The sequence below is a fragment of the Salmo salar genome, chromosome 19, assembly GCF_965601325.2.
Source record: "Salmo salar chromosome 19, fSalSal1, whole genome shotgun sequence".
NCBI classification, from domain to species: domain Eukaryota; kingdom Metazoa; phylum Chordata; class Actinopteri; order Salmoniformes; family Salmonidae; genus Salmo; species Salmo salar.
Genome location: NC_138309.1, coordinates 70,398,461 through 70,425,105, shown reverse-complemented (window position 1 = coordinate 70,425,105; position 26,645 = coordinate 70,398,461). Strand labels below are relative to the sequence as shown.

General features: G+C 42.6%; 1 protein-coding gene across 2 annotated transcripts in view; it reads left to right on the top strand.

The window, feature by feature from the left end:
* cpn1 (carboxypeptidase N, polypeptide 1) overlaps window positions 1-26,645 on the top strand; it is a 185,866-nt gene that overhangs the window by 157,189 nt on the left and 2,032 nt on the right. For both annotated transcript variants that reach the window (XM_045701860.2, NM_001141729.1), the window contains 2 exons: window positions 1,140-1,279; window positions 4,255-4,354. In XM_045701860.2, coding sequence (XP_045557816.1) covers window positions 1,140-1,279; window positions 4,255-4,354 — 240 coding nt within the window. The remainder of the gene's footprint in view (window positions 1-1,139; window positions 1,280-4,254; window positions 4,355-26,645) is intronic.

The window sequence follows — 26,645 nt, the reverse complement described above, 5'->3', positions numbered from 1 at the left end:
TTTGTTCATGGTGCCGCCCAGACTTGTTTTCTATACAAGCAACTTGTTCTCCAATGACAGTGAAGTGAAGAAATTGTAGTAGACCAGAGTATACTGATAAGACTGCTTTGATTCGGTGAACTGATATAGGGTACATAACATTTTAAAATTAGTCCTATAATTAGAATAGACCAATACAATAGAAAGGCCCACCCTGTTCTTCATTCACAACTGGTGATTATGTAATTATGCTTATTTCGCTTCCCCTGCTCATCAACTCAACCATTCTCTCCATCATACTTTACTTAATTTATTTAATCTGTTGTTTTATGTGTGAACTTGGTTTCAATATAGTTTAGGTTTAGTTTTCAATGAAATTGTTAGAGGGACTATCAGCTGGGCACTGCACTTTCAACTGTCAGAAGAAGGAACACAAGCAGTTCGCTACACCCGCAATAACAACTGCTAAGTATGTGTATGTGACCAATCATTTTTTTATTTGAAGGAGCGGAGCAGGCCCTACTTTTGGAAGGAGGGGCAACTGGGGAAAACCATTCCAAAAAAATGACATGCCCTCCTAAAACAAGTTCTGTTTGGGATATTAAGATTCTAACAATGGCAGTGTGTTATATAGACTTATTTAGGAAAATTAAAGGACGGAGGGGTGCTTGAGTTAAAAAATGAAAAAGTAAAAAAGAAATGATAATCATGATCAGTCAAAATGACCGCTTAGCAGTTCTAGTGTTAAATACACTATAAATTAATTTATACAAACACAATATGACTTCTTCAAATGGGACTAGATACATAAAAGTGCTTTAATTTTTTTAATGGTAAAACAGATGAAAATACCCTAAAATAAAAGCTTACATTCTGTACTGTCGCCTAATATGAAACATTATGTCTCAAATCTAAAATGTCGGAGTATAGAGTCCAATTAAACAATTTAGCTTCACTGTCCAAATACATATGGAGGGGAATGTACAGTATAATAGATGGGGGTGGTGTGCATGTTAACATTCATCTTTGATTAATCTCTTTCTAAAGTACCTATTGTTCCCAAATAATTTAAAAAGTATGACGAAAAAAGAGCATAGAAAAATCTTTCTGTAGATGTGTTCAATGTACCTTCACTTTAACAGTATTGTGTCTCTCCACAGGAATGCAGGACTTTAACTACCTATACACCAACTGCTTTGAGATCACTCTGGAACTCAGCTGTGACAAGTTCCCCCCAGCATCAGCCCTGTCAAGAGAATGGCTGGGCAACAGAGAGGCCCTGATCTCCTTCCTGGAGCAGGTAGTTTCTCTAATCTCTCTCACCATAAACACACACACACACACACTTACTGTAGCACAGTATCAGTAGATTCTGGTTAGGTCAGTAATTTTTGGTGATTATGCTAAACAACGTTCCTGCAGATTTGTTTGTTGTAAAACTATTATTTGGTCAACAGTAATGTGCATTATATTGATTCCTGCTGTGAAAGTATCTTCCTGTCCCTGTTTCGCTGCTGTGTGACCGAGCCACTCTCACTTCCTGTCTCTGTGAGAACAGAGGGAGAGATGCATTCAGATTTGTATTTTTATAAAGAATATGTTTACCTTTATTTAACTTGGCAAGTCAGAACAAATTATTTTTTACAATGACGGCCTACCCTGACAAAACACTCCCCTAACCCGATCACGGCCGGTTGTGATACAGCCCGGGATCAGACCTGGGTCTGTTGTGATGCATTTAGCACTGCGATGCAGTGCCTTAGACCGCTGCGCCACTCGGGAGGCATAAGCTCAAGCATATGATCGTTGCACATTTCAAAATGCAATTGCTGGAAAAACTGTTTTAAAGCAACTACTGATGTTATTGTTAAAGAGAAGAGAGTATCAGCTTTCTGTGGGTATATAATTTATTTCTCAACCCTCAATATTGAGCAAAACCATTTCACAATTGGAGTAGGCTATGTAGTATGGTTTTGTTGCACCCACAGAGCAAATGGTTGAATTTGCAGTGAATACATCAAGTACCCTATGCCTAGCACTGGAAGGTCTTGGTTGGACATTACATTTACTGATAACATTTATCAATTACATGGCTATCTAGCAACAAGATCATATTTAGAGTTATCTCTCTAGTTAAGCGTTTTGAGTTCCCACTTACTCAGGTGGTGAACTAAGTAGTATAGGCCAATTTGCATAAAACAATGTAGGCAAATTCATCTGTAATGAGCCCAAAATAAATCTGATAATTCTGGATCCCATTTTAACAGGTTGCATGTCAAAATATCAATCATGCATTCCATGGATATGTTAGATCATGGCTGCCCAACCCTCTTCCTAGAGAACTACTGTCCTGTAGGTTTTCAGTCCAACCCTAATTTAGCATATCTGATTCAGCTAGTTTAGGTCTTGTTGAGCAGCTAATTAGTAGAATCAGGTGTGTTAAATTAGGGTTGGACTGAAAACCCACAGGCCGGTAGATCTCCAGGAAGAGGGTTGGGCAGCCCTGTGTTAGATGAAATAGACCACTTTTTTCTTGAATCATACCATCTCAGTTTCCTTTGCGCTGGACATTTTTTTTGTCTAGATGCCTGATGCTAATGGCAAGTAACTGTGCATACAGTGCATTCAGAAAGTATTCATACCCCTTTAACTTTTTACACATTTTGTTACGTTGCAGCTTATTCAAAATGTATTAAATAATTTTTCCCCCCTCATCAATCTACACATAATACCCCATAATGACAAAGCAAAAACAATTTTTTTAAATGTATAAAAACAAACAACTGAAATCACATTTCATAAGTATTCAGACCCTTTACTCAGTACTTCGTTGAAGCACCTTTGGCAGCGATTACAGCCTCGAGTCTTCTTGGGTATGACGCTACAAGCTTGGCACACCTATATTTGGGACGTTTCTCCCATTCTTCTCTGCAGATCCTCTCAAGCTCTGTCAGGTTGGATGGGAGGACATTCAGATATTTGTCCCGAAGCCACTCCTGCGCTGTCTTGGCTGTGTGCTTAGGGTCTTTGTCCTGATGGAAGGTGAACCTTCGCCCCAGTCTCAGGTTGTGAGCGCTCTGGAGCAGGTTTTCATCAAGGAACTCTATGTACTCCTCTTTCCCTCAATCCTGACTAGTCTCCCAGTCCCTGGCACTGAAAAACATCCCCACAGCACAATGCTGCCACCACCATGCTTCACCGTAGAAATGGTGGCAGGTTTCCTCCTGACATGACACTTGGCTTTCAGGCCAAAGAGTTCAATCTTGGTTACATCAGATCTGATGGTTCAGAGTCTCTGGTTCAGAGTCCTTTAGGTGCCTTTAAGCAAACTCCAAGCGGGCTGTCATGTGCCTTTTACTGAGGAGTGGCTTCCATCTAGCCACTCTACCATAAAGGCCTGATTGGTGGAGTGCTGCAGAGATTGTTGTCCTTCTGGAAGGTTCGCCCTTCGCCACAGAGGAACTATGGAGCTCTATCAGAGTGACCATCAGGTTCTTGGTCACCTCCCTGACCAAGGCCCTTCTCCCCCGATTGCTCAGTTTGGCCAGGCGGCCAGCTCTAGGAAGAGTCTTGGTGGTTCCAAACTTCTTCCATTTAAGAATGATGGAGGCCACTGTGTCCTTGGGACCTTCAATACTGCAGACATTTTTTGGTACCTTTCCCCAGATCTGTGCCTCGACCCAATCCTGTCTCGGAGCTTTATGGACAATTCCTTCCACCTCATGGCTTGGTTTTTGCTCTGACGTGCATTGTCAACTGTGGGACCTCATATAGACAGGTGTGTGCCGTTCCAAATCATGTCCTATCAATTGAATTTACCACAGGTGGACTCCAATGAAGTTGTAGAAACATCTCAAGGATGATCAATGGAAACAGGATGCACATGAGTTCAATTTTCAGTCTCATAGCAAAGGGTCTGAATACTTATGTAAATAAGGTATTTCTTTTTTTATGTTTAATACATTTGCAAAAAATGTGTAATTATTGGGTATTGTGTGTAGATTGATGAGGGGAAAAAAATATTATATTTAATCTATTTTAGAATAAGGCTGTAACGTTACAAAATGTGGAAAAGGGGAAGGGGTCTGAATACTTTTTGAATGCACTGTATGTCGTTGTATTTATCGTTATCGAACAAAATGGTTACATTTTTTGTATTATGATATGACTTATAGTCCATATTGCCCAGCTCTAAGGTGTAGTATTATAAAAGCAAAGGTTTGTTTTCTTGCTCTATTGGGGGGGTTCAGTAAACTGTCCTTCCGCCCTCTCCAGGTGCATCATGGGATCAAAGGAATGGTGTATGATAACAACAACAACCCAATCGGCAACGCAGAGATTTCAGTAGCTGGTATCAACCACGATGTGACCACTGGTAAGAGGGGCAGAGAAACCATTTTACATCAGGGGAGACATGTTTTTCTCACAAAAACACGTACAACCAGCTAAAAACTCTGAGCAATGCCAAAGTTTTTTAGGCTTACTAGTAGGTACGTCTGCACAGATCTCAGTCAACTACAGATATAATTTCCATTCATTTAACAATAGAATACAACAAGACACTTTGAATAAATCGGGGACAATAATCTTCGGTGACATTAGTTAATACATAATATTAGTCTATAAGCTTTGAACTGGGTGTTTATTCTTTATGTTTACCTTAAATAGCCTTTGTGTTTCATGAGAGTGTAGTGTTTCATTGTGTATTCTACATGTAACATTTACTAGCATCACATTTCAGATACATACCACTAGTTGCAAAGGAATAGAAATTCATGTGATTAAAACATACTTAGAATGCTGCACAAAGCTGCTAATTAGTTGTTTTTTTTTAAAGCAAATTAGCATTTAGCAACTATATGGCCTATCTGTTGTTGTGTGTACAACTTCCTGAATTAGAATTGGTTCTCATTCAGAAGGTAGACAACAATAGCAAAAACGTCAGCAATACAAATCTTCTTCTTTGTAACTGATAAGGTAAGAAGCAGTAGTAAGCCATTTTTGGCATTTCGCAGCAGTGTCCTTCAAAACACCATGAAGAAATCTAATTTATGGCTAAAATGTTACATGTATGTTCATCAAACTGAGACTCAGTGAGTATGGTTACATGCACACAATAAGGCTCTGCAAGAAGAACGATTTCCCTAATAATCTTGTTTACATGAACACATCTGAAATCAGGCTAACTGATGGCACTCTGATCAATGCAGAAAATTGCCAATAAAAATAAACGTTATCCCACTGCGACCATGGTATTTTTGGTAAGCATATTTGATTCTGAGTTCGGACATGTGAAAACTACTTCTAAGATGCATACATTCAGTTGTTCCGAACTCACTTCACTCTCACTAAAGAGGGAGGGTCACTGGGATGTTGCTAGCACATGCGCAGATCAAATACACCGTTAGAATGCAGATTCAGGTGTTTACATGTCCTAATCATGTCCTACTCAGAAAACCCGGTGTTTTAATCAGCGTATGCTTAATTTGATTTTAACCTTACGCCGATTAACATAAGCAGAGCAAGGTGTTTAACGGTGACTAACCCCATTCCGTACAAATTTGCGCAACCGCAGCATTCAAATGAGGCTGCAATGAAAACTAATGGGCCTGCAGTGACTGTGTTGGCATCAAAATCCGGGGTGTGAACTAAGTTTCGATTCAGCGTTAATTGACATGTTAATGCACAAATAGTATTCGAGAAAATATGAAAAAACGAATCCCTCTGACGCGGTACGTTACATTGTGACGTGTCACTACTCATTTTGTGCCGTACAGCCTCCTTCCACCAGGGGTAGCCCTTCTCTCGCAGATTAAAAACATGCTTAACCACATACACTTGTAAGAAAACTTCATTATTCATGATTTTTGTCTAAATGACCATTAATATGATTATGGATAATATTAAACTAATATATCATGAGTAAGGTGCTAATTGCAATGTGGTCATCAATAACACAAACAATGAATCAATCAATAATGAATTGCATAAGACTGTGATGTGCAGAATCTTAAAAAGAATACAACTGTGCCAACCTCTGATCTGCATTTACACAAGCAAACCTGCTGACAGAGCTTTCGTTTTTTTGTCTCACCTTTGCTGTGTTAATGTTTTGAAATACCTTTGCTGTGCCAACCTATTCATGAGTGCTGTGTGTTCAGTAACTTAAGTGTGAAATCTCGTGTGCAATAACGCATGTCCTAAATTCTCACGTGTGCTATCCATTAAACGTATTTTCACATGACATGCTCTAATCCAAAATGAGTTGCGACATACCTGCATGCCTCTTTTTCTGTTCAGGTGTAGAAAATGAACAGGGACTCCCTAAAAGACCAAAGTGCACAGCCAGTTCGGTGACCCTTTACATCATGTCACCAAACTGCTATAGTTATGAACTATGAAATGTTTTTGGACCATTGGCTTCCCTGTAAACAGGTACTGACAGGAGGCGCGACGAGAACGCTGATCCAATGCCTCCCAAAAAAACTGATTGTAATAAAACAACTGACTGGAATAAATCTATTGGAATAACTGATATGCATAAAACAACTGATTGGAATAAAAGCATCAAGGTGAATAAAAACATATTGGCTGTACAAAAAAAACGATTTACAAAAATATTTACTAAATGTTCTGTGGATGACAGTATGGGGGGACAGGGGGGCTCTTCTTTCTACAGCTCCTTGCTGAGGCTGAACTTGGGACAGTACCAGTCATCCTCTGGCACCACCTCCAAATCCAGGCATTGGAGATGGAACCAGAGCAGGCAGAACTCACACTGCACCCACTTGTTAATGTCGTCCTCATCAATCGGTGGCTCGATGTTGCGGAAGATGGCACAGCGAGGTCACCTAGCGAGGTCTGCTACCTGTACCTCAGCCATGCGTTTCTTGTTCTCCTCTCTCTTCCTTTGCAACTCCTGCTTCTTCCTCTGCAGATCCTCCCTCTTCCTGTGCAGGTCCTCCTGTCTCCTCTGATTTGCATCCTCCTTGTCCTTCTCCTGGTCCTGCTTGATGAGCATTTCATTGAAGTCGTCAGCGGTGATGACCCAAGCTGGCAGGGGAAGTCTGCGCTTCATGGTCGGCTGCTGCTGAAAAAACTTGTTTGCCAAGATGGGAGGCATCAGGACGTTTGCCAGCCTCGCTGAGACAACGCCTGCAGCCACCAGGTGGTTGATTGGGGTGACCTGCTTGCAGGTGGGACAGCACACAGGGGATGGGGTTGATGCTGCTGGAATTGCAGTGTTCACTGCTGTAGGAGCCGCCAGGGTCACTGCTGTGGGGGCGGCGGTGGGGGTCGCAGTGGTTGGTGCTGTGGGTGCCACTGCGATCCTCACCATCTGGGTGTGGTCATAGGCCTTCCGGTTCAGGGGGAAAATCCCGGCCTTCCTGAACCCACCCTTGATGTTTTCACTGCTCTCTGCCTTGGGGTAGGCCTGGTGCAGCATGGCAGAAAAGTGTTTCTTGCCGATGACAACATCCCCCCGCACCAGGCCCAGGCGTGCCACGTTGGTGGTGAAAACCGACTTCAGGGGGCCAATGACACTGATGTCCAGTGGCTGCATCACATGGGTGGTGTGTAATGGCAGCAACACCCCCTCCACCATGTTCTCCCGGTAGAACCTGACCACGTCCCTGGATGCATGCGTCTCATGCTGATCCATTATGAGGAGAAGGGGCCTCTCAGCAGGGGCATGCTTCACAAAGAAGGCCAGCCACTTCATAAAGAGCTCACTGTCCTTATAGCCGTTGGGGGAGACTCCAAAAAGGGCATCCTTGGGACCCTCCAGGGAGTAGGCAGTATGCGGGAGGCAGTGGGGGAAGATGATAAATGGGGGGATACTCTCACCCGCTGCACTCACACAGGCATGCACAGTGATGTGCTCCCTGGTGGTGTTCTGTTGCTGATAAATATGCTTTCTGCCCTTCTACACCAGCACCCGCTCCTTGGACTTGGGCTTGTCCCCGAACTCCGTCTCATCACAGTTAAAGATGAGGTAAGGCTTTATTTCAAACCCGTACTTATTGAAGATAGGCTCGTAGATATTGAAGAAGCCCTCGATTGCCTCATGAGTTGCCCCATGCACCCTGGCCCATTCCAAGGTGTCTGGGATCCTGCTGGACAGTTCAGGGTGGCGAGCCATGAATCTCGACCACCAGTTGTCACTAAGACCCCGCTCTAAGTTGACGGTGGTGGTGCGTCCACTCTCCTTGAGGATCTCGAGAGCAAGGAGCTTTATGACTGTCCTGCTGAGATGGAAGGCATGTTTGGCCATCCACAGGATATAAGATAGCAGCTGGGCCTCCTCATCTGAGGTAATTGGTTTTGGTGAGGGGCATTGGCATATATATATTTTTTGTAGTCCTGGAGAGTGGTGTGAGGTATACCGAACTCACGAGCCATCTCCCTCAGGCTCCTCCCTGCCTTCACCTCCTTGACAGCAGCCTGTAGCTGTTCGTGAGTGTAGCGGCACCGTTTCTTGGGCTCTTGTTGGGCCTTTCCCTTTCCAGACATTTCCTGTCAAAATAAAATGATTTTGTTTTTTGTGTGTGTTTATGCAACATAATTTATTTACATAGTTCCAAGGAAATGGACTCACAAATGTGGATAACATTTCCATGTAATCCAACATAATGGTATTGCATATGTCATTGAAAGAGCAGGTGTTCATAACTTTTTGTACACTGAGTGAATAAGTTAGGATGGAGTGAGAGGACAGTGGTGAGTTGGTGTTACGACTTGTTAGTTATTTCTTTATGTTAATATTGTTTATTTAACTGTATTTATTTATTTATCAAGACAATCAATGGTGAGTGTAAGTGAATTACTTGTGAGTTCATCAATACAGTGGTTAATTCAAACATGGTACATTTTTTGCGTCATTACTGCGAGCCATCATGACTCTCAAAAGTCGCGACACCCGCAGTTTACTTGTGAAGCTAACTTTAGAGCAGCCCTAAACGCCTCATCAAATTCGACACAAACCTTCAAACAGGTATGTAACGAGATATTATATAAACTCTTTATCGTGTTTTATTTACATTTTAGAGTTGATAAGTTGGACAAATCGGGTGAAAAAAGCAGTTTCCCCACACAACATATCTCCCCTTTCACTTTCACTCAGTAGCCTTTTTAAAAAGACCTGGCGAAGCTCCATTACCTACCTAAATCATGCAGAGACGGGCAGCGTGCTTTACAATGGTGTTCATATTACAGTTGACCTGGAAGTATTACATTTTTGGGGCTGCTAAATAAGGTCAATTGTACGGAACTGCGTGATGTACAAAAGTGTGTTAGTTACCATTACATGACTATTGCATAATCTGCCTACTGCCAAAATCAGTTTAATATTGAATTATTACTGTGCATGTAAACGTAGTCATTGATATGACATTTCCACCAGCAGCAGAATGAACGACATAAACGCCATGAAAGGGACACGTCAATTTCACTTGGTATTCTCATTTTGTCTGCTCACAGCTGACATCCTAAGGACTTTGGCAACATTCCCATTAGGTCCCTTTTAGGGTTTTGGAGAATGTTCTAGATCATTACCTCGGGACCATAAGAGGACGTTCAGTACAGGTCCCAGTTCGGTCGCAGTATAACAATATAATAAGGTATTGGATGTCCATATTAGGTCAGTGGTTCCCAACCTTTTTTGAACCGTGGCACTCTTTGATGGGATAGAAAATTCTGCGGCACACTTACAATTTCCAATATTATTTAATTTATTTAGTGTTAATTTTTGGTATTTTATTAATATTCCCATGTTGCAAAACATGAAACATGACAAAAAACAGAACATTAATAAACAAGAACAGCTCAAGGACAGAACTACATACATTTTAAACATTTGAACTAAAAGGTTATCAATACTGAGAGAGAAAAATACAAGAGAGACTTATTATTCTAGGCCTTCATTCATCATTTACATTTTCATTCAGTAGCATTTATCAGTATGTCACCAAAGTTGTCATGGAGAGAAGAGGACCAAGGCGCAGCGGGATTGTGGACACTCATGTTTATTAAATAAATCACGTAAAGCATCCACTTGAAAACAACAATAAACAGTACTTACAACAGCAACAGTCTTGCAGGCACATACAATGCAGTGCAAGGACAACCACCCACTACCCCAAAGAAAAACACACACACCTATATAGGACTTCCAATCAAAGGCAACTCAACACACCTGCCTTCAATTGGAAGTCCCAATCACCAACACAACATTTAACAAACACAAACCACCTGCCACATCCTGACCAAGACTAACACAATTACGCCCTCTGCTGGTCAGGACGTGACAGTACCCCCCCCCCCCCCCCCTCAAGGTGCAGACCCCGGGATGCACCTAAAAAAAGAAAAACACAATAAAATCCCCAATACCCCAACAAAACCAACAAACAATAACCCCTAAACAATAAGGGAGGGAAGGGAGGGTGGCTGCCGTCACCGATGGCACTGTGCTACACCCTCCCTCCCCAACCCACCTATCCTGGAGGTGGCTCAGGTGCATGACGTGGACCTTGCTCCACCTTCGGCGTCGCCCACTTCGGTGGCGCTGCTAGCTGCGCCGGGCAGACGGGCCACTTGGGCTGACCCTGGCAGACGGACCACTCGGCTGGGCCGGAGGACAGGAGGGCCACTCGGGCTGGGCCGGAGGACAGGAGGGCCACTCGGGCTGGGCCGGAGGACAGCAGGGCCACTTGGGCTGGGCCGGAGGACAGGAGGGCCACTCGGGCTGGGCCGGAGGACAGCAGGGCCACTCGGGCTGGGCCGGAGGACAGGAGGACCACTCGGGCTGGGCCGGAGGACAGGAGGACCACTCGGGCTGATCCTGACTGACGGGCCACTCTGACAGCTCCGAACAGGCAGGGCACTCTGGCAGCCCTGAACAGGCGGGCCACTCTGGCAGATCCAGACAGGCAGGGCACTCTGGCAGATCCGGACAGGCAGGGCACTCTGGCAGCTCCGGGCAGTCGGGCCACTCTGGCAGTTCCGGGCAGTCGGGCCACTCTGGCAGTTCCGGGCAGTCGGGCCACTCTGGCAGTTCCGGGCAGTCGGGCCACTCTGGCAGTTCCGGGCAGTCGGGCCGCTCTGGCAGTTCCGGGCAGTCGGGCTGCTCCGACGACTGGCGGGCAGCTCTGGCGACTTACGACTGGCGGGCCGCTCTGGCGACTTACGACTGGCGGGCCGCTCTGGCGACTTACGGCTGGCGGGCCGCTCTGGCGACTTACGGCTGGCGGGCCGCTCTGGCGACTTACGGCTGGCGGGCCGCTCTGGCGACTTACGGCTGGCGGGCAGCTCTGGCGACTTACGGCTGGCGGGCAGCTCTGGCGACTTACGACTGGCGGGCAGCTCTGGCGACTTACGACTGGCGGGCAGCTCTGGCGACTTACGACTGGCGGGCAGCTCTGGCGACTTACGACTGGCGGGCAGCTCTGGCGACTTACGACTGGCGGGCAGCTCTGGCGACTTACGACTGGCGGGCAGCTCTGGCGACTCTTGACTGGCGGGCAGCTCTGGTGACTGTTGACTGGCGGGCAGCTCTGGTGACTGTTGACTGGCGAGGCTGGGCGAGGCTGGGCTGACGCACTAGACTCCTGATGCACTAGCATTGAGGTGCGTGTCTCCAGGCTGGCACGTCCAGTACCAGCCTGGAGACACGCACCTCAATGCTAGTGCATTTAGCGGGAAACACCAGACCGTAGAGGCGCACTGGCGGTCTTGAGCGCAGGGTTGGCATCACCCCTTCAGGCTCGATGCTCACACTCCCCTGGCACATGCGGGGCGCTGGTACTGCGCTTACCGGCCTGAAAATGCCAGGCCTCACCACAGCACCTACCCCAAAGCACGGGACCTGTCCAGTGTGTTTTCTTCCAAAAAGGGTACGGGGAGCTGGCCTGGGTCTCCCATCTCGCCCCGCCAAACAGCCCTTGTGCCCCGCCCCAAAAAATAATTGGGGCTGCCTCTCGGGCTCTACCTGCCTCCCAGGCAGGTTGTCGAAGTGCACCCGCAATTGCTCCCATGTCCAGTCAAGCCTCTCCTCCAGTATTTCCAGCGACCAGGAATCCATCACCTCCCGAGCGCGCTGCTTCCAACTTTCCTCCTGTGGCTTCCTCCTCTTCCGCTGCTTGGTCCTTTGGTGGTGGGTGGTTCTGTCACCGAAGTTGTCATGGAGAGAAGAGGACCAAGGCGCAGCGGGATTGTGGACACTCATGTTTATTAAATAAAACACGTAAAGCATCCACTTGAAAACAACAATAAACAGTATTTACAACAGCAACAGTCTTGCAGGCACATACAATGCAGTGCAAGGACAACCACCCACAACCCCAAAGAAAAACACACACACCTATATAGGACTTCCAATCAAAGGCAACTCAACACACCTGCCTTCAATTGGAAGTACCAATCACCAACACAACATTTAACAAACACAAACCACCTGTCACATCCTGACCAAGACTAACACAATTACGCCCTCTGCTGGTCAGGACGTGACACAGTACATACCACAAAATATGTAGGTCAAATAAGGGAGAGGCGTTGTGCTGTGAGGTGTTGCTTTATCTGTTTTTTTAAAGCCAGGTTTGCTGTTCACTTGAGCAATATGAGATGGAAGCGAGTTCCATGCAATCATGGCTCTATATAGTACTGAATGTTTCCTTGAATTCGTTCTGGATTTGGGGACCGTGTAAAGACCCCTGGTGACATGTCTGGTTGGGTAAGTGTGTGTGTTCGTGCTGTGTTGACTTTGCAAACAATTTAGAATTTACAACACATTGTTTCTTATAAAAACAAGAAGTGATGCAGTCAGTCTCTCCTGAACTTTTAGCCAAGAGAGACCGGCATGCATAGTATTGATATTAGCCCTCCGATTACAGTGAAGAGCAATACAAGCCGCTCTGTTCTGGGCCAGCTGAAGTTTTTCTCGGTCCTTCTTTGCAGTATCTGACCATATGACTGGGCAATAATCAAGATAAATTAAAACTAGAGCCTTCTTTGAGGTTCTTTATCACAGAAAGAACTCTCCCCAACTTTACAATCATTGAATCAATATGTTGTTTTACCATGACAGTTTACAATCCAAGGTAACACCAAGTAATTTAGTCTCCTCAATTATCTCAACAGCCACATTACTCATTATCAGATTCATCTGAATGTAGAACTTAGAGAATGATTTGTACAATGCTTTTAGTTTTAGAGATGTTCAGGACTAGTTAATTCCTGGCCACCCATTCTAAAACTGACTGCAACTCTTTGTTTAGGGTTGCACAGATTTCACTAGCTGCAGTTGCTGATGTGTATAATGTTGAATCATCAGCGTACATACTGGTAGACCATTAGTTAAAATAGAAAAGAGTTGAGGACCAAGAGAGCTCCCCTGCGGTACACCACATGTTACATGTTTAACATTAGAGAAGCTTCCATTAAAGAAAACCCGATGTGCTCTATTAGATAGATTTGAATACACGATATGGCAGAGGTTAAAAACGCCATAACACATGTTTTTTTCAACAACAGGTTATGGTCAATAATATCAAAGGCTGCACTGAAATCTAACAATACAGCGTCCACAATTTTTTTCTCAACCAATCATCAGTCATTTGTGTCAGTGCAGTACATGTGAAGTGCCCTTCTCTATAAGCATGCTAAAAGTATGTTGTTAATTTGATTACAGAGAATTAGCATTGTATCTGGTCAAACACAATTTTTTCAAAAAATTTGCAAAAAGTCTGTAGTAAGCAAAGGGTTCTTTATCATTCTTGAGTAGCGGGAGGACAACATTTTTTCTCCAGACTCAGATTAAAGATAAAACAAATAGGAGTGGCAATGTTGTCCTCCACCATCCACCAGTAGCTTTCCATCTAAGTTGTCAATACCAGGTGGAGACATCTGATTCAATGAAAGATGGAGTTGAATTAGTCTTTCTGACCAAAATGGCATTTAAAGTATTCTAAAGCTTTTTTCCATCATATTTTATATAACTTATCTTGCTTTCATAATGCAATTTCTTATTATTTTTTTCAGTTTAGTCACATAATTTCTCAATTGACATTGTTTGCCAATCAGCCAGACTTATTCACCACTGCTTTTGCCTCGTCTCTCTCGAACCATACAGCTTTTCAATTCCTCATCAATCGACAGGGCCATAACATTTGAAACAGTCAGTTTCTGAATAGGTGCATGCTTATGAGTAAACTATTTAATAAATGTGTCACGTCTGCTCCCGCTCCCCATCTCTGGCACTCTCTGGCACCAGGCTGCTCATCATTACGCACATCTGTCACCATCGTTATGCGCACCAGCGCTTCATTGGACTCACCTGGACTCCATCACGTCATTGATTGCCTCCCCTATATTTGTCACTTCCTGAGTTTCATCCCTGTGTCTGCATTGATGTTGTTCTGCTTCTCTTGTCCAGACGCTGTTCTTGTTTAGTTTCATGTCTATTTATTATTAAATCCTCACCCTGTACTTGCTTCCCGAAACAAAACAACAGCAATGCAGACACGACAATTGGAAGCATCAGGGACTTTTTAGTTTTTTTGTTAGTGACATCAGGTCCGGGTGCCACTGCCGACGCAATCGGGGGATGCCTCACCTGGCTCGTTAGGCTCCAATGCCTCAGCTGGCTCGAGAGGCTCACAAGCATCGGTTGGCTCGGCAGGCTCCCACGTCATTCCTCAGCCGGCCCGTCAGGCTCGCCCAGGTAGGACGCCAGGTGGCGCCCTTAGAGGGGGGGGGGGGGGGTACTATCACATCTGCTCTCGCTTCCCCTCTCTGGCGCTCGAGGCCGCCAAGCTGCTCATCATTACGCACACATGTCACCAACGTTAGGCGCACCAGCGCTTCATCGGACTGATCATCAAGTCATTGATTGCCTCCCCTATATCTGTCACTTCCTCAGTTTCATCCCCGTGTCTGCATTGATGTTGTTATGGTTCTCTTGTCCAGACGCTGTTGTTGTTTAGTTTCATGTATATTTATTATTAAATCCTCATCCTGTACTTGCTTCCCGTCTCCCAGCGTCTCTGGTTACGGAGCCGTTACAAAATGCTCCTCATTATACACATCAGAGCAACAATTTATACACTATTTTAGGCCCAGTCTGGCTTTTCTAGATATGGCCCTTATATTATGGTCAGTTTATCCAATGTGTATGCATACAGCTTTAGAGCAGAGTTCTGCAGCATTAGTAAAAATGTCATCAAAGCACGTGGATGATATAGTTCCTGTACTGTTTGTAAACACCCTGCTAGGTTGATTAATAACCTGAACCAGATTACAGGCAGTGGTTACAGTGAGCAACTTCCTCTTGACCGGACATGAAAACCAGGTCAACCAGAAAATGGACCTCTCTGTTAACCTCTTGGGGCTAGGTGGGACGCTAGCGTGCCACCCGTGGTGCACTCCATCAACAGCAGGTGCATTTCAAGAGCGGCAAATTTGAATCCAAATAAATGTCAAAATTCAAATTTTTCAAAAATACAACTATGTTACACCATTTGAAAGATAAACATCTCCTTAATCTAACCACGTTTTACGATTTCAAAAAGGTTTTACGGCGAAAGCATAAATTTAGAGTATGTTAGGACAGTACATTTACAAGAGTTGTGTGTAATGTTTTGTCAAGTCAAAGACAGGGTCACCAAAACCATAAAACCAGCTAAAATGATGCACTAACCTTTTACAATCTCCATCAGATGACACTCCTAGGACATTATGTTAGACAATGCATGCATTTTTAGTTCTATCAAGTTCATATTTATATCCAAAAACAGCGTTTTACTATGGCATTGATGTTGAGGAAATCGTTTCCCTCCAATAACCGGCAGTCAAGTCAGCGTCAGAAATTAAATAATTAAAATTAGAAAACATTGGTAAAATATTATATTGTCATTTAAAGAATTATAGATTTACATCTCTTGAACGCAATCAACTTGCCAGATTTAAAAATAACCTTACTGGGAAATCACACTTTGCAATAATCTGAGCACTGCGCCCAGAAAAATACGCGTTGCGATACAGACTAGACGTCATGTTGGGGAGATCTAAAATCGAAAATACTATGTAAATAATCCATTACCTTTGATTCTCTTCATCAGATGTCACTTCCAGGTATCACAGGTCCATAACGAATGTAGTTTTGTTCAAAAAAGCTCATCATTTATGTCCAAAAATCTCCGTCTCGTTAGCACATGATGTAAGCCAGCCGGACTTCTCGTCATGAACGAGGGGAAAAAATATATTTCCGTTCGTTCAAACATGTCAAACGTTGTATAGCATAAATCATTAGGGCCTTTTTTAACCAGAACATGAATAATATTCAAGGTGGACGAATGCATACTCTTTTATAACGTATTGGAACGAGGGTACCCAACATGAACTCGCGCGCCAGGTGTCTAATGGGACATCATCGTTCCATGGCTCTTGTTCGGTCAGATCTCCCTCCAGAAGACTCAAAACACTTTGTAAAGGCTGGTGACATCTAGTGGAAGCAATAGGAAGTGCCAAAATATTCCTAAGCCCCTGTGTTTTTCAATGGGATAGGTTTAAAGTCAATACAACACATCAGGTATCCACTTCCTGTCAGAAAATGTCTCAGGGTTTTGCCTGCCAAATGAGTTCTGTTATACTCACAGACACCATTCAAACAGTTTTAGAAACTTTAGAGTGTTTTCTATCCATATATAATAAGTATATGCATATTCTAGTTACTGGGTAGGATTAGTAACCAGATTAAATCGGGTACATTTTTTTTATCCAGACGTGCAAATGCTGCCCCCTAGACCCAACAGGTTAACACCACACACATTATAAAGCATTGCACACATATTATCCAGATAATTAATGTTAGGGCTTGGTGGCCTATAGCAGCAGCACAAAAGAAGGTAGGTGAACCTGCAACCACAACACTTCAACGGCATTAGAAATGGAATCCTCTCTAAGCTTTACAGGAATATGGCTCTGAATATGGAAACACCTCCCACATAGGGATTCCTGTCTCTTCTGTAGATGTTATATCCCTGTATTGCTACTGATGTATGAGTGAGTCTCAGATTATGACCAATATACAAAACATATAAAATGCCTTCATAATATTGAGTTGCACCCTTTTGCCCTCAGAAAAGCCTCAATTCATTGGAGCATGGTCATAATGTTCTGTACACTGAGTGTATGAGTGTTAGCAAGTTATTGATTTCATGAACCTCATTTCTAAGGCTACATTCACTGAGTATAGCCCAGGGATGCTGGCCCATTTTGACTCCAATGCTTCCCGCAGTTGTGTCAAGTTGGCTGGATGTCCTTTGGGTGGTGGACCATTCTTGATACACATGGGAACTGTGTGAAAAAAAGTGTGAAAAACCCAGCTGCGTTTCAGTTCTTGACACAAACCGATGCAATTGTCATGCTGAAACAGGAAATGGTCTTCCCCAAACTGTTGCCACAAATTGGGAAGCACAGAGTAGTCTAGAATGTCATTGTATGCTGTAACGGTAAGATTTTACCTTCACTGAAACTATGGGACCTTGCCCGAAACATGAAAAACAGCCCCAGACCATTATTCCTCCTCCACCAAACTTTACAGTTGACACTATGCATTCGGGCAGGTAGGGCTCTCCTGGCATCCGCCAAACCCAGATTAGTCCGTCTGACTACAAGTTGGTGAAGCGTGATTAATCTATCCAGAGAACGTGTTTCCACTGCTGCAGAGTCCGATGGCGGCAAGCTTTTACACCACTCCAGCCGATGCTTGGCATTGTGCATGATAATCTTAGGCTTGTGTGTGGCTGCTCGGCCATGGAAACCCATTTCATGAAGCTCCAGACGAACAGTTTGGAACTCGGTAGTGAGTGTTGCAACCGAGGACAGATGTGTTGTGACGTGACTATCATTAATGTGATGACTGTTATCAATTAACCTGTCAAGGTGTAGGGGGCAGTATTTTCACGGCCGGATGAAAAACGTACCCAAATTAAACTGGTTACTACTCTGCCCAGAAACTAGAATAGAATATGCATATTATTAGTCGATTTGGATAGAAAACACTCTGAAGTTTCTAAAACTGTTTGAATGGTGTCTGTGAGTATAACAGAACTCATATGGCAGGCAAAAACCTGAGACAAATTGAACCAGGAAGTGGGAGAAATGAGAATTGTAGTTCTTCTTTTGAATCCCTTGAGAAACTACAGTGACATAGGGTTCACGTTGCACTTCCTAAGTCTTCCATTGGCTGTCAACAATCTTTAGAAACTGGTTTCATCCGTCTCCTGTTACCGGGCAGAAAATTGTGGCTCAGTCAATCAGTGACCAGTCTGAGGACAGGTGTCTCGCTGTTCGTTCTTTTTCTTCTGGGTTGAATACCTATTGTCCGGTTAGAAAATTAGCGCAATTTTACGTAAAAAAAACCTAAAGATTGATTGTAAACATCGTTTGACATGTTTCTACAAACGGTAATGGAACTTTTGAACTTTTCATCTATGGATTTGCGCCCACGCCTCATGGCATTGTAATAGTGTTCTGGATGGGCCAACAAAACGGAGGTATTTGGACATAAATGATGGACTTTGCAGAACAAATAAACATTTCTTGTAGAAGTGGGAGTCCTTCCGAGTGCATTCCGCCGAAGATCAGCAAAGGTAAGAAAATATTTCGAACATATTTTAGAGATTTGTCGAAGCCGTGGTTGTAGGCTAACTGTATAGCTTAGCATTGAAGGCTAAGTTCTGTACTCAGAATATTGAACAATGTGCTTTCTCCGTAAAGTTATTTTGAAATCTGACAAAGCGGTTGCATAAAGAAGTAGATTATCTATAATTCTTTAAATAATTGTTATACATTTTGTAAACGTTTATGATGAGTATTTCTGTAAATTGATGTGCCCATTCATAGGAAGTTATGGGGAGAATACATTTTCTGAACGTCACGCGCCAATGTAAAATGGGGTTTTTGGATATAAATATGAACTTGATCGAACAAAAAATGCATGTATTGTCTAACATGATGTCCTAGGAGTGTCATCTGATGAAGATTGTCAAAGGTTAGTGCTTAATTTTAGCTGTATATCTGGTTTTGTGACGGCTATCCGTGCTTGGAAAATTACTGTGTTTCTTTTTTTTTGCTAAGGTGCTATCCTAAAATAATCTAATGTTTTGCTTTGACCGTAAAGCCCTTTTGAAATCGGACAATGTGGTTGGATTAACTTGAAGATTATCTTTAAAATGCCGTATAATACTTGAATTCCGTATAATACTTGAATACTTAAACTCAAGATTTAAATAAAAAAAATTGGGAAAATGCCAACTCGACTACATCATTCATTGAATCAGATGGCTCATTTATCACAACGCCCACTAATATTGCCAACTACTTCAATTACTTTTTATTGGCATGTTAAAACCTCTTACATCTAGACGTTCCGCTAGCGGAACACCTGCTCCAATATCCAATGATAGGCGTGGCGCGAATTACAAATTCCTCAAAAATACAAAAACTTCAATTTTTCAAACATATGACTATTTCACAGCATTTTAAAGACAAGACTCTCCTTTATCTAACCACACTGTCCGATTTCAAAAAGGCTTTACAGCGAAAGAAAATCATTAGATTATGTCAGCAGAGTACCCAGCCAGAAATAATCAGACACCCATTTTTCAAGCTAGCATATAATGTCATATAAACCCAAACCACAGCTAAATGCAGCACTAACCTTTGATGATCTTCATCAGATGACACACCTAGGACATTATGTTATACAATACATGCATGTTTTGTTCAATCAAGTTCATATTTATATAAAAAAAACAGCTTTTCACATTAGCATGTGACGTTCAGAACTAGCATACCCCCCGCAAACTTCCGGAGGAATTTGCTAATAATTTACTAAATTACTCACGATAAACGTTCACAAAAAGCATAACAATTATTTTAAGAATTATAGATACAGAACTCCACTATGCATTCGATATGTCCGATTTTAAAATAGCTTTTTGGTGAAAGCACATTTTGAAATATTCTAAGTACATAGCCCAGCCATCATGGGCTAGCTATTTAGACACCCAGCAAGTTTAGCACTCACCAATATCAGATTTACTATTATAAAAGTTTGATTACCTTTTGTTGTCTTCGTCAGAATGCACTCCCAGGACTGCCACTTCAATAACAAATGTTGGTTTGGTCCAAAATAATCCATCGTTATATCCGAATAGCGGCGTTTTGTTCGTGCGTCCCAGACACTATCCGAAATGATAAATAAGGGTCGCGCGCATGGCGCAATTCGTGACAAAAAAATTCTAAATATTCCATTACCGTACTTCGAAGCATGTCAACCGCTGTTTAAAATCAATTTTTATGCCATTTTTCTCGTAGAAAAGCGATAATATTCCGACCGGGAATCTCCTTTTCGGCAAACAGAGGAAAAAATCACAAAGACGGGGGCGGCCAGGTCACACGCCTAAGCCCACAGTCCCTTGATCGGCCACTTGAGAAAGGCGATAATGTGTTTCAGCCTGGGGCTGTGATGACGACATTCAGGTTTTTCCCGGGCTCTGAGCGCCCATGGACGACGTAGGAAGTGTCACGTTAGAGCAGAGATCCTTTGTAAAAGATAGAGATGGCAAAGAAGTTCCAGAAATGGTCAGACAGGCCACTTCCTGTAAAGGAATCTCTCAGGTTTTGACCTGCCATTTGAGTTCTGTTATACTCACAGACACCATTCAAACAGTTTTAGAAACTTTACGGTGTTTTCTATCCATATATAATAAGTATATGCATATTCTAGTTACTGGGTAGGATTAGTAACCAGATTAAATCGGGTACGTTTTTTATCCAGCCGTGAAAATACTGCCCCCTAGCCATAAGAGGTTAAACAAACTTAGGGATGACATACCACCAACAAACGCTGACACTACACATCCAAGTATATCTGACCAAATTATGAAAGACAAGAATTGTACTTTAAAATTCCGTAAAGTCAATGTGGAAGAGGTGAAAAAAAATATTGTTGTCTATCAACAATGACATGCCACCAGAGTCTGACAATCATGGTGGGAAAAATACTGAGGATAATAGTGGACGATATTGTCACTCCTATTTGCCACATCTTCAATTTAAGCCTACTAGAAAGTGTGTGCCCTCAGGCCTTGAAGGAAGCTAAAGTCATTCCGCTACCAAAGAATAGTAAAGCGCCCCTTACTGGCTCAAATAGCTGACCAATCAGCCTGTTTCCAACCCTTAGTAAACTTCTGGGGAAAAATTGTTTTTGACCAGATACAATGCTATTTCACAGTAAACAAATTGACAACAGACTTTCAGCACACATTTAGGGAAGGACACTCAACAAGCACAGCACTTACACATGACTGTTGATAGGCTGAGAGAAATTGCTAAAATTGTGGGGGCTGTCTTATTAGACTTCAGTGCAGCTTTTGACATTCTCGATCATAGTCTGCTGCTGGAAAAACGTATGTGTTATGGCTTTACATCCCCTGCTATAGTGTGGATAAAGAGTTACTTGTCTAACAGAACAGAGAGGGTGTTCTTTAATGGAAGCCTCTCAAACAAAATCCAGGTGGAAACAGGAATTCCCCAGGGTAGCTGTTTAGGCCCCTTGCTTTTTTCAATCTTTACTAACGACATGCCACTGGCTTTGAGTAAGGCGGGGAGAAGTCCGTCCATAATAAAGTGCTGCTCTACCTTCTTAACAACACTATCAACAAGGTAGGTCCTACAGGCCCTGGTTTTGTCGCACCTGGACTACTGTTCAGTCGTGTGGTCAGGTGCCACCTTGAGGGACTTGGGAAAATTGCAGTTGACTCAGAACAGGGCAGCATGGCTGGCCCTTAAAAGTACATTAATGACATGCATGTCAATCTCTCATGGCTCAAAGTGGAAGAGAGATTGACTTCCTCATTACTTGTTTTTGTAAGAGGTGTTGATATGTGGAATTCACCGAGCTATCTGGTTGAATTACTGGCGCATATTTCAGACACCCATGCATACCCCAAAAGACATGCCACAAGAGGTCTCTTCACAGTCCCCAAGTCCAGAACAGACTATGGGAGGCGCACAGTACTACATAGAGCCATGACTACATGGAACTCTATTCCACATCAAGTAACTGATGCAAGCAGTAAAATTAGATAAAAAACAGATAAAAATACACCTTATGGAACAGGGTGGACTGTGAAGCAAAACAAACATAGGTACAGACACATGCATACACACACACGATAACATACGCACTATACACACACGTACAGTACACATGGATTTTGTATTGTAGATTTGTGGAAGTGGTGGAGTAGGGGCCTGAGGGCACACAGTGTGTTGTGAAATCTGTGAATGTATTGCAATGTTTTAAACATTTTGCTGCACCCCAGGAAGATTAGAGTTAAAGGGGCTCCATAATAAATACAAACACACACACACAGGTAAATTGACCAACCTGGATTTAGAGCTGGAAAAAGCCTGTGCGATAGTTTTTACAAGACGAAATTGCAAACTAATGTGCGTTTGACACTAGCGCCACCTTAACCTGTTTGGGCTAGGGGGCAGTATTGAGAATTTTGGAAAAAATATGTGCCCATTTTTAACTGCCTCCTGCACCAACTCAGAAGCTAGAATATGCATATTATTGTTCAGGTTTGGATAGAAAACACCCTGAAGTTTCTAAAACTGTTTGAATGGTGTCTGTGAGTATAACAGAACTCCTATGGCAGGCAAAAACCTGACAAGGTTTCATGCAGGAAGTGGCCTGTCTGACAAGGAGTCGTGCGTCTTGCATCTGTTTATTGAAAAGTAAGGATCTTAGCTGTAACGTGACAATTCCCAGGGCTCCAATAGGCTCTCAGGACGCGGGAAAATCATGAAGGTTGACGAGGCAGCCTCAGGCTGAAACAGATTATCATCTTATTCAAGTGTCCCATTAGGTGACAATGGAGTGAGGCGCGTGCGCGATTAGCCCTCGTGGAGTATTTTAATTCGGCTGTTTAGTTTATTGCAGATTCCCGGTCGGAATATTATCACTTTTCTATGAGATAAATGGCATAAAAATTGGTTTTAAACAGCGGTTGACATGCTTCGAAGTACGGTAATGGAATATTTAGAATTTTATTGTCACGAATTCAAACATATGACTATTTTACAGCATTTTAAAGACAAGACTCTCCTTTATCTAACCACACTGTCCGATTTCAAAAAGGCTTTACAGCGAAAGCAAAACATTACATTATGTCAGCAGAGTACCAAGCCAGAAATAATCAGACACCCATTTTTCAAGCTAGCATATAATGTCACAAAAACCCAGAAGACAGCTAAATGCAGCACTAACCTTTGATGATCTTCATCAGATGACACACCTAGGACATTATGTTATACAATACATGCATGTTTTGTTCAATCAAGTTCATATTTATATCAAAAAACAGCTTTTTACATTAGCATGTGACATTCAGAACTAGCATACTTCCGGACTTCCGGAGGAATTTGCTAACAATTTACTAAATTACTCACGATAAACGTTCACAAAAAGCATAACAATTATTTTAAGAATTATAGATACAGAACTCCGCTATGCACTCGATATGTCCGATTTTAACCTCTCTAGGCTAGGCGGGACGAATTCGTCCCACCTACGTAACAGCCACGGCTATCCTGTGGCGCGATTTTCAAAACCTTAAAAATCCTATTACTTCAATTTCTCAAACATATGACTATTTTACAGCCATTTAAAGATAAGACTCTCGTTAATCTAACCACACTGTCCGATTTCAAAAAGGCTTTACAACGAAAGCAAAACATTAGATTATGTCAGCAGAGTACCAAGCCAGAAATAATCAGACACCCATTTTTCAAGCCAGCATATAATGTCACCAAAACCCAGAAGACAGCTAAATGCAGCACTCACCTTTGATGATCTTCATCAGATGACAACCCTAGGACATTATGTTATACAATACATGCATGTTTTGTTCAATCAAGTTCATATTTATATCAAAAACCAGCTTTTTACATTAGCATGTGACGTTCAGAACTAGCATACCCCCCGCAAACTTCCGGGGAATTCGCTAACATTTTACTAAATTACTCACGATAAACGTTCACAAAAAGCATAACAATTATTTTAAGAATTATAGATACAGACCTCCTCTATGCACTCGATATGTCCGATTTTAAAATAGCTTTTTGGTGAAAGCACATTTTGCAATATTCTAAGTACATAGCCCAGGCATCACGGGCTCGCTATTTAGACACCCGGCAAGTTTAGCACTCACCATAATCATATTTACTATTATAAAAATTTCATTACCTTTTGTTGTCTTCGTCAGAATACACACCCAGGACAGCTACTTCAATAACAAATGTTGGTTTGGTCCAAAATAATCCATCGTTATATCCGAATAGCGGCGTTTTGTTCGTGCGTTCCAGACACTATCCGAAATAGTAAAGAAGTGTCACGCGCTTGGCGCAATTCGTGACAATAAAATTCTAAGTATTCCATGACCGTACTTCGAAGCATGTCAACCGCTGTTTAAAATCAATTTTTACGCCATTTTTCTCGTAGAAAAGCGATAATATTCCGACAGGGAATTTCCTTTTCGGCAAACAGAGGAAAAAATCCCAAAGGCGGGGGCGGTCGGGGTCACGCGCATAAGCTAGTGTCTCTTGATGGGCCACTTGAGAAAGGCGATAATGTGTTTCAGCCTGGGGCTGGAATGACGACATTCTGTTTTTTCCCGGGCTCTGAGCGCCTATGGACGACGTGGGAAGTGTCACGTTAGAGCAGAGATCCTTAGTAAATGATAGAGATGGAAAAGAAGTTCAACAAATAGTCAGACAGGCCACTTCCTGTAAAGGAATCTCTCAGGTTTTGACCTGCCATTTGAGTTCTGTTATACTCACAGACACCATTCAAACAGTTTTAGAAAATTTAGGGTGTTTTCTATCCATATGTAATAAGTATATGCATATTCTAGTTACTGAGTAGGAGTGGTAACCAGATTAAATCGGGTATGTTTTTTATCCAGCCGTGTCAATGCTGCCCCCTAGCCCTAACAGGTTAAAATAGCTTTTTGGTGAAAGCACATTTTGCAATATTCTAAGTACATAGCCCAGGCATCACGGGCTAGCTATTTAGACACCCGGCAAGTTTAGCACTCACCAATATCAGATTTACTATTATAAAAGTTTGATTACCTTTTCTTGTCTTCGTCAGAATGCACTCCCAGGACTGCCAATTCAATAACAAATGTTGGGTTGGTCCGAAATAATCCATCGTTATATCCGAATAGCGACGTTTTGTTCGTGCGTCCCAGACACTATCCGAATGGTAAAGAAGGGTCGTGCGCATGGCGCAATTCGTGACAAAAAAATTCTAAATATTCCATTACCGTACTTCGAAGCATGTCAACCGCTGTTCAAAATCAATTTTTATGCCATTTTTCTCGTAGAAAAGCGATAATATTCCGACCGGGAATCTCCTTTTCGGCAAACAGAGGAAAAAATCACAAAGACGGGGGCGGCCAGGTCACGTGCCTAAGCCCACAGTCCCTTGATCGGCCACTTGAGAAAGGCGATAATGTGTTTCAGCCTGGGGCTGTGATGACGACATTCTGTTTTTTCCCTGGCTCTGAGCGCCTATGGACGACGTAGGAAGTGTCACGTTAGAGCAGAGATCCTTTGTAAAAGATAGAGATGGCAAAGAAGTTCCAGAAATGGTCAGACAGGCCACTTCCAGTAAAGGAATCTCTCAGGTTTTGACCTGCCATTTGAGTTCTGTTATACTCACAGACACCATTCAAACAGTTTTAGAAACTTTAGGGTGTTTTCTATCCATATATAATAAGTATATGCATATTCTAGTTACTGGGTAGGATTAGTAACCAGATTAAATCGGGTACGTTTTTTATCCAGCCGTGAAAATACTGCCCCCTAGCCATAAGAGGTTAACCTCTCTTGGGGGTGTGGGACAGTAGCGTCGCACCTGGCCAACATCCGGTGAAATTGCAGAGCGCCAAATTCAAATTAAATTACTATAAATATTTAACTTCCATGAAATCACAAGTGTAATACATCAAAACAAAGCTTAACTTGTTGTTAATCCAGCCGCCATGTCAGATTTCAAAAAGGCTTTACGGCGAAAGCAAACCATGTGATTATCTGAGGACAGCGCTCAGCACACAAAACATTACATACAGTTACCAGCCAAGTAGATTAGTCATGAAAGTAGGAAAAAGCAATAACATTAATCACTTACCTTTGATGATCTTTGTATGGTTGCACTCACAAGACTCCCAGTTACACAATAAATGTTCATTTTGTTTGATAAAGTCCCTCTTTATATCCAAAAACCTCCATTTTGTTGGCGAGTTTTGTTCAGTAATCCAATGGCACAAATGCGGTCACAAGAGGCAGACAAATTCCAAATAGTATCCTTAAAGTTCGTAGAAACATGTCAAACGATGTTTATAATCAATCCAAAGGTTGTTTTTAGCCTAAATAATCGATAATATTTCAACCGGACAATAGGGTTGACAATATAAAAGAAAAACAAGAAAGGTGCGCTCTCGGTTGCGCGCAGGAAACAGCTCTGGGGATATCCCACTATCCACTGACTCAAAGTTGTCATTCTCCCTCATTTTTCAGAATAAAAGCCT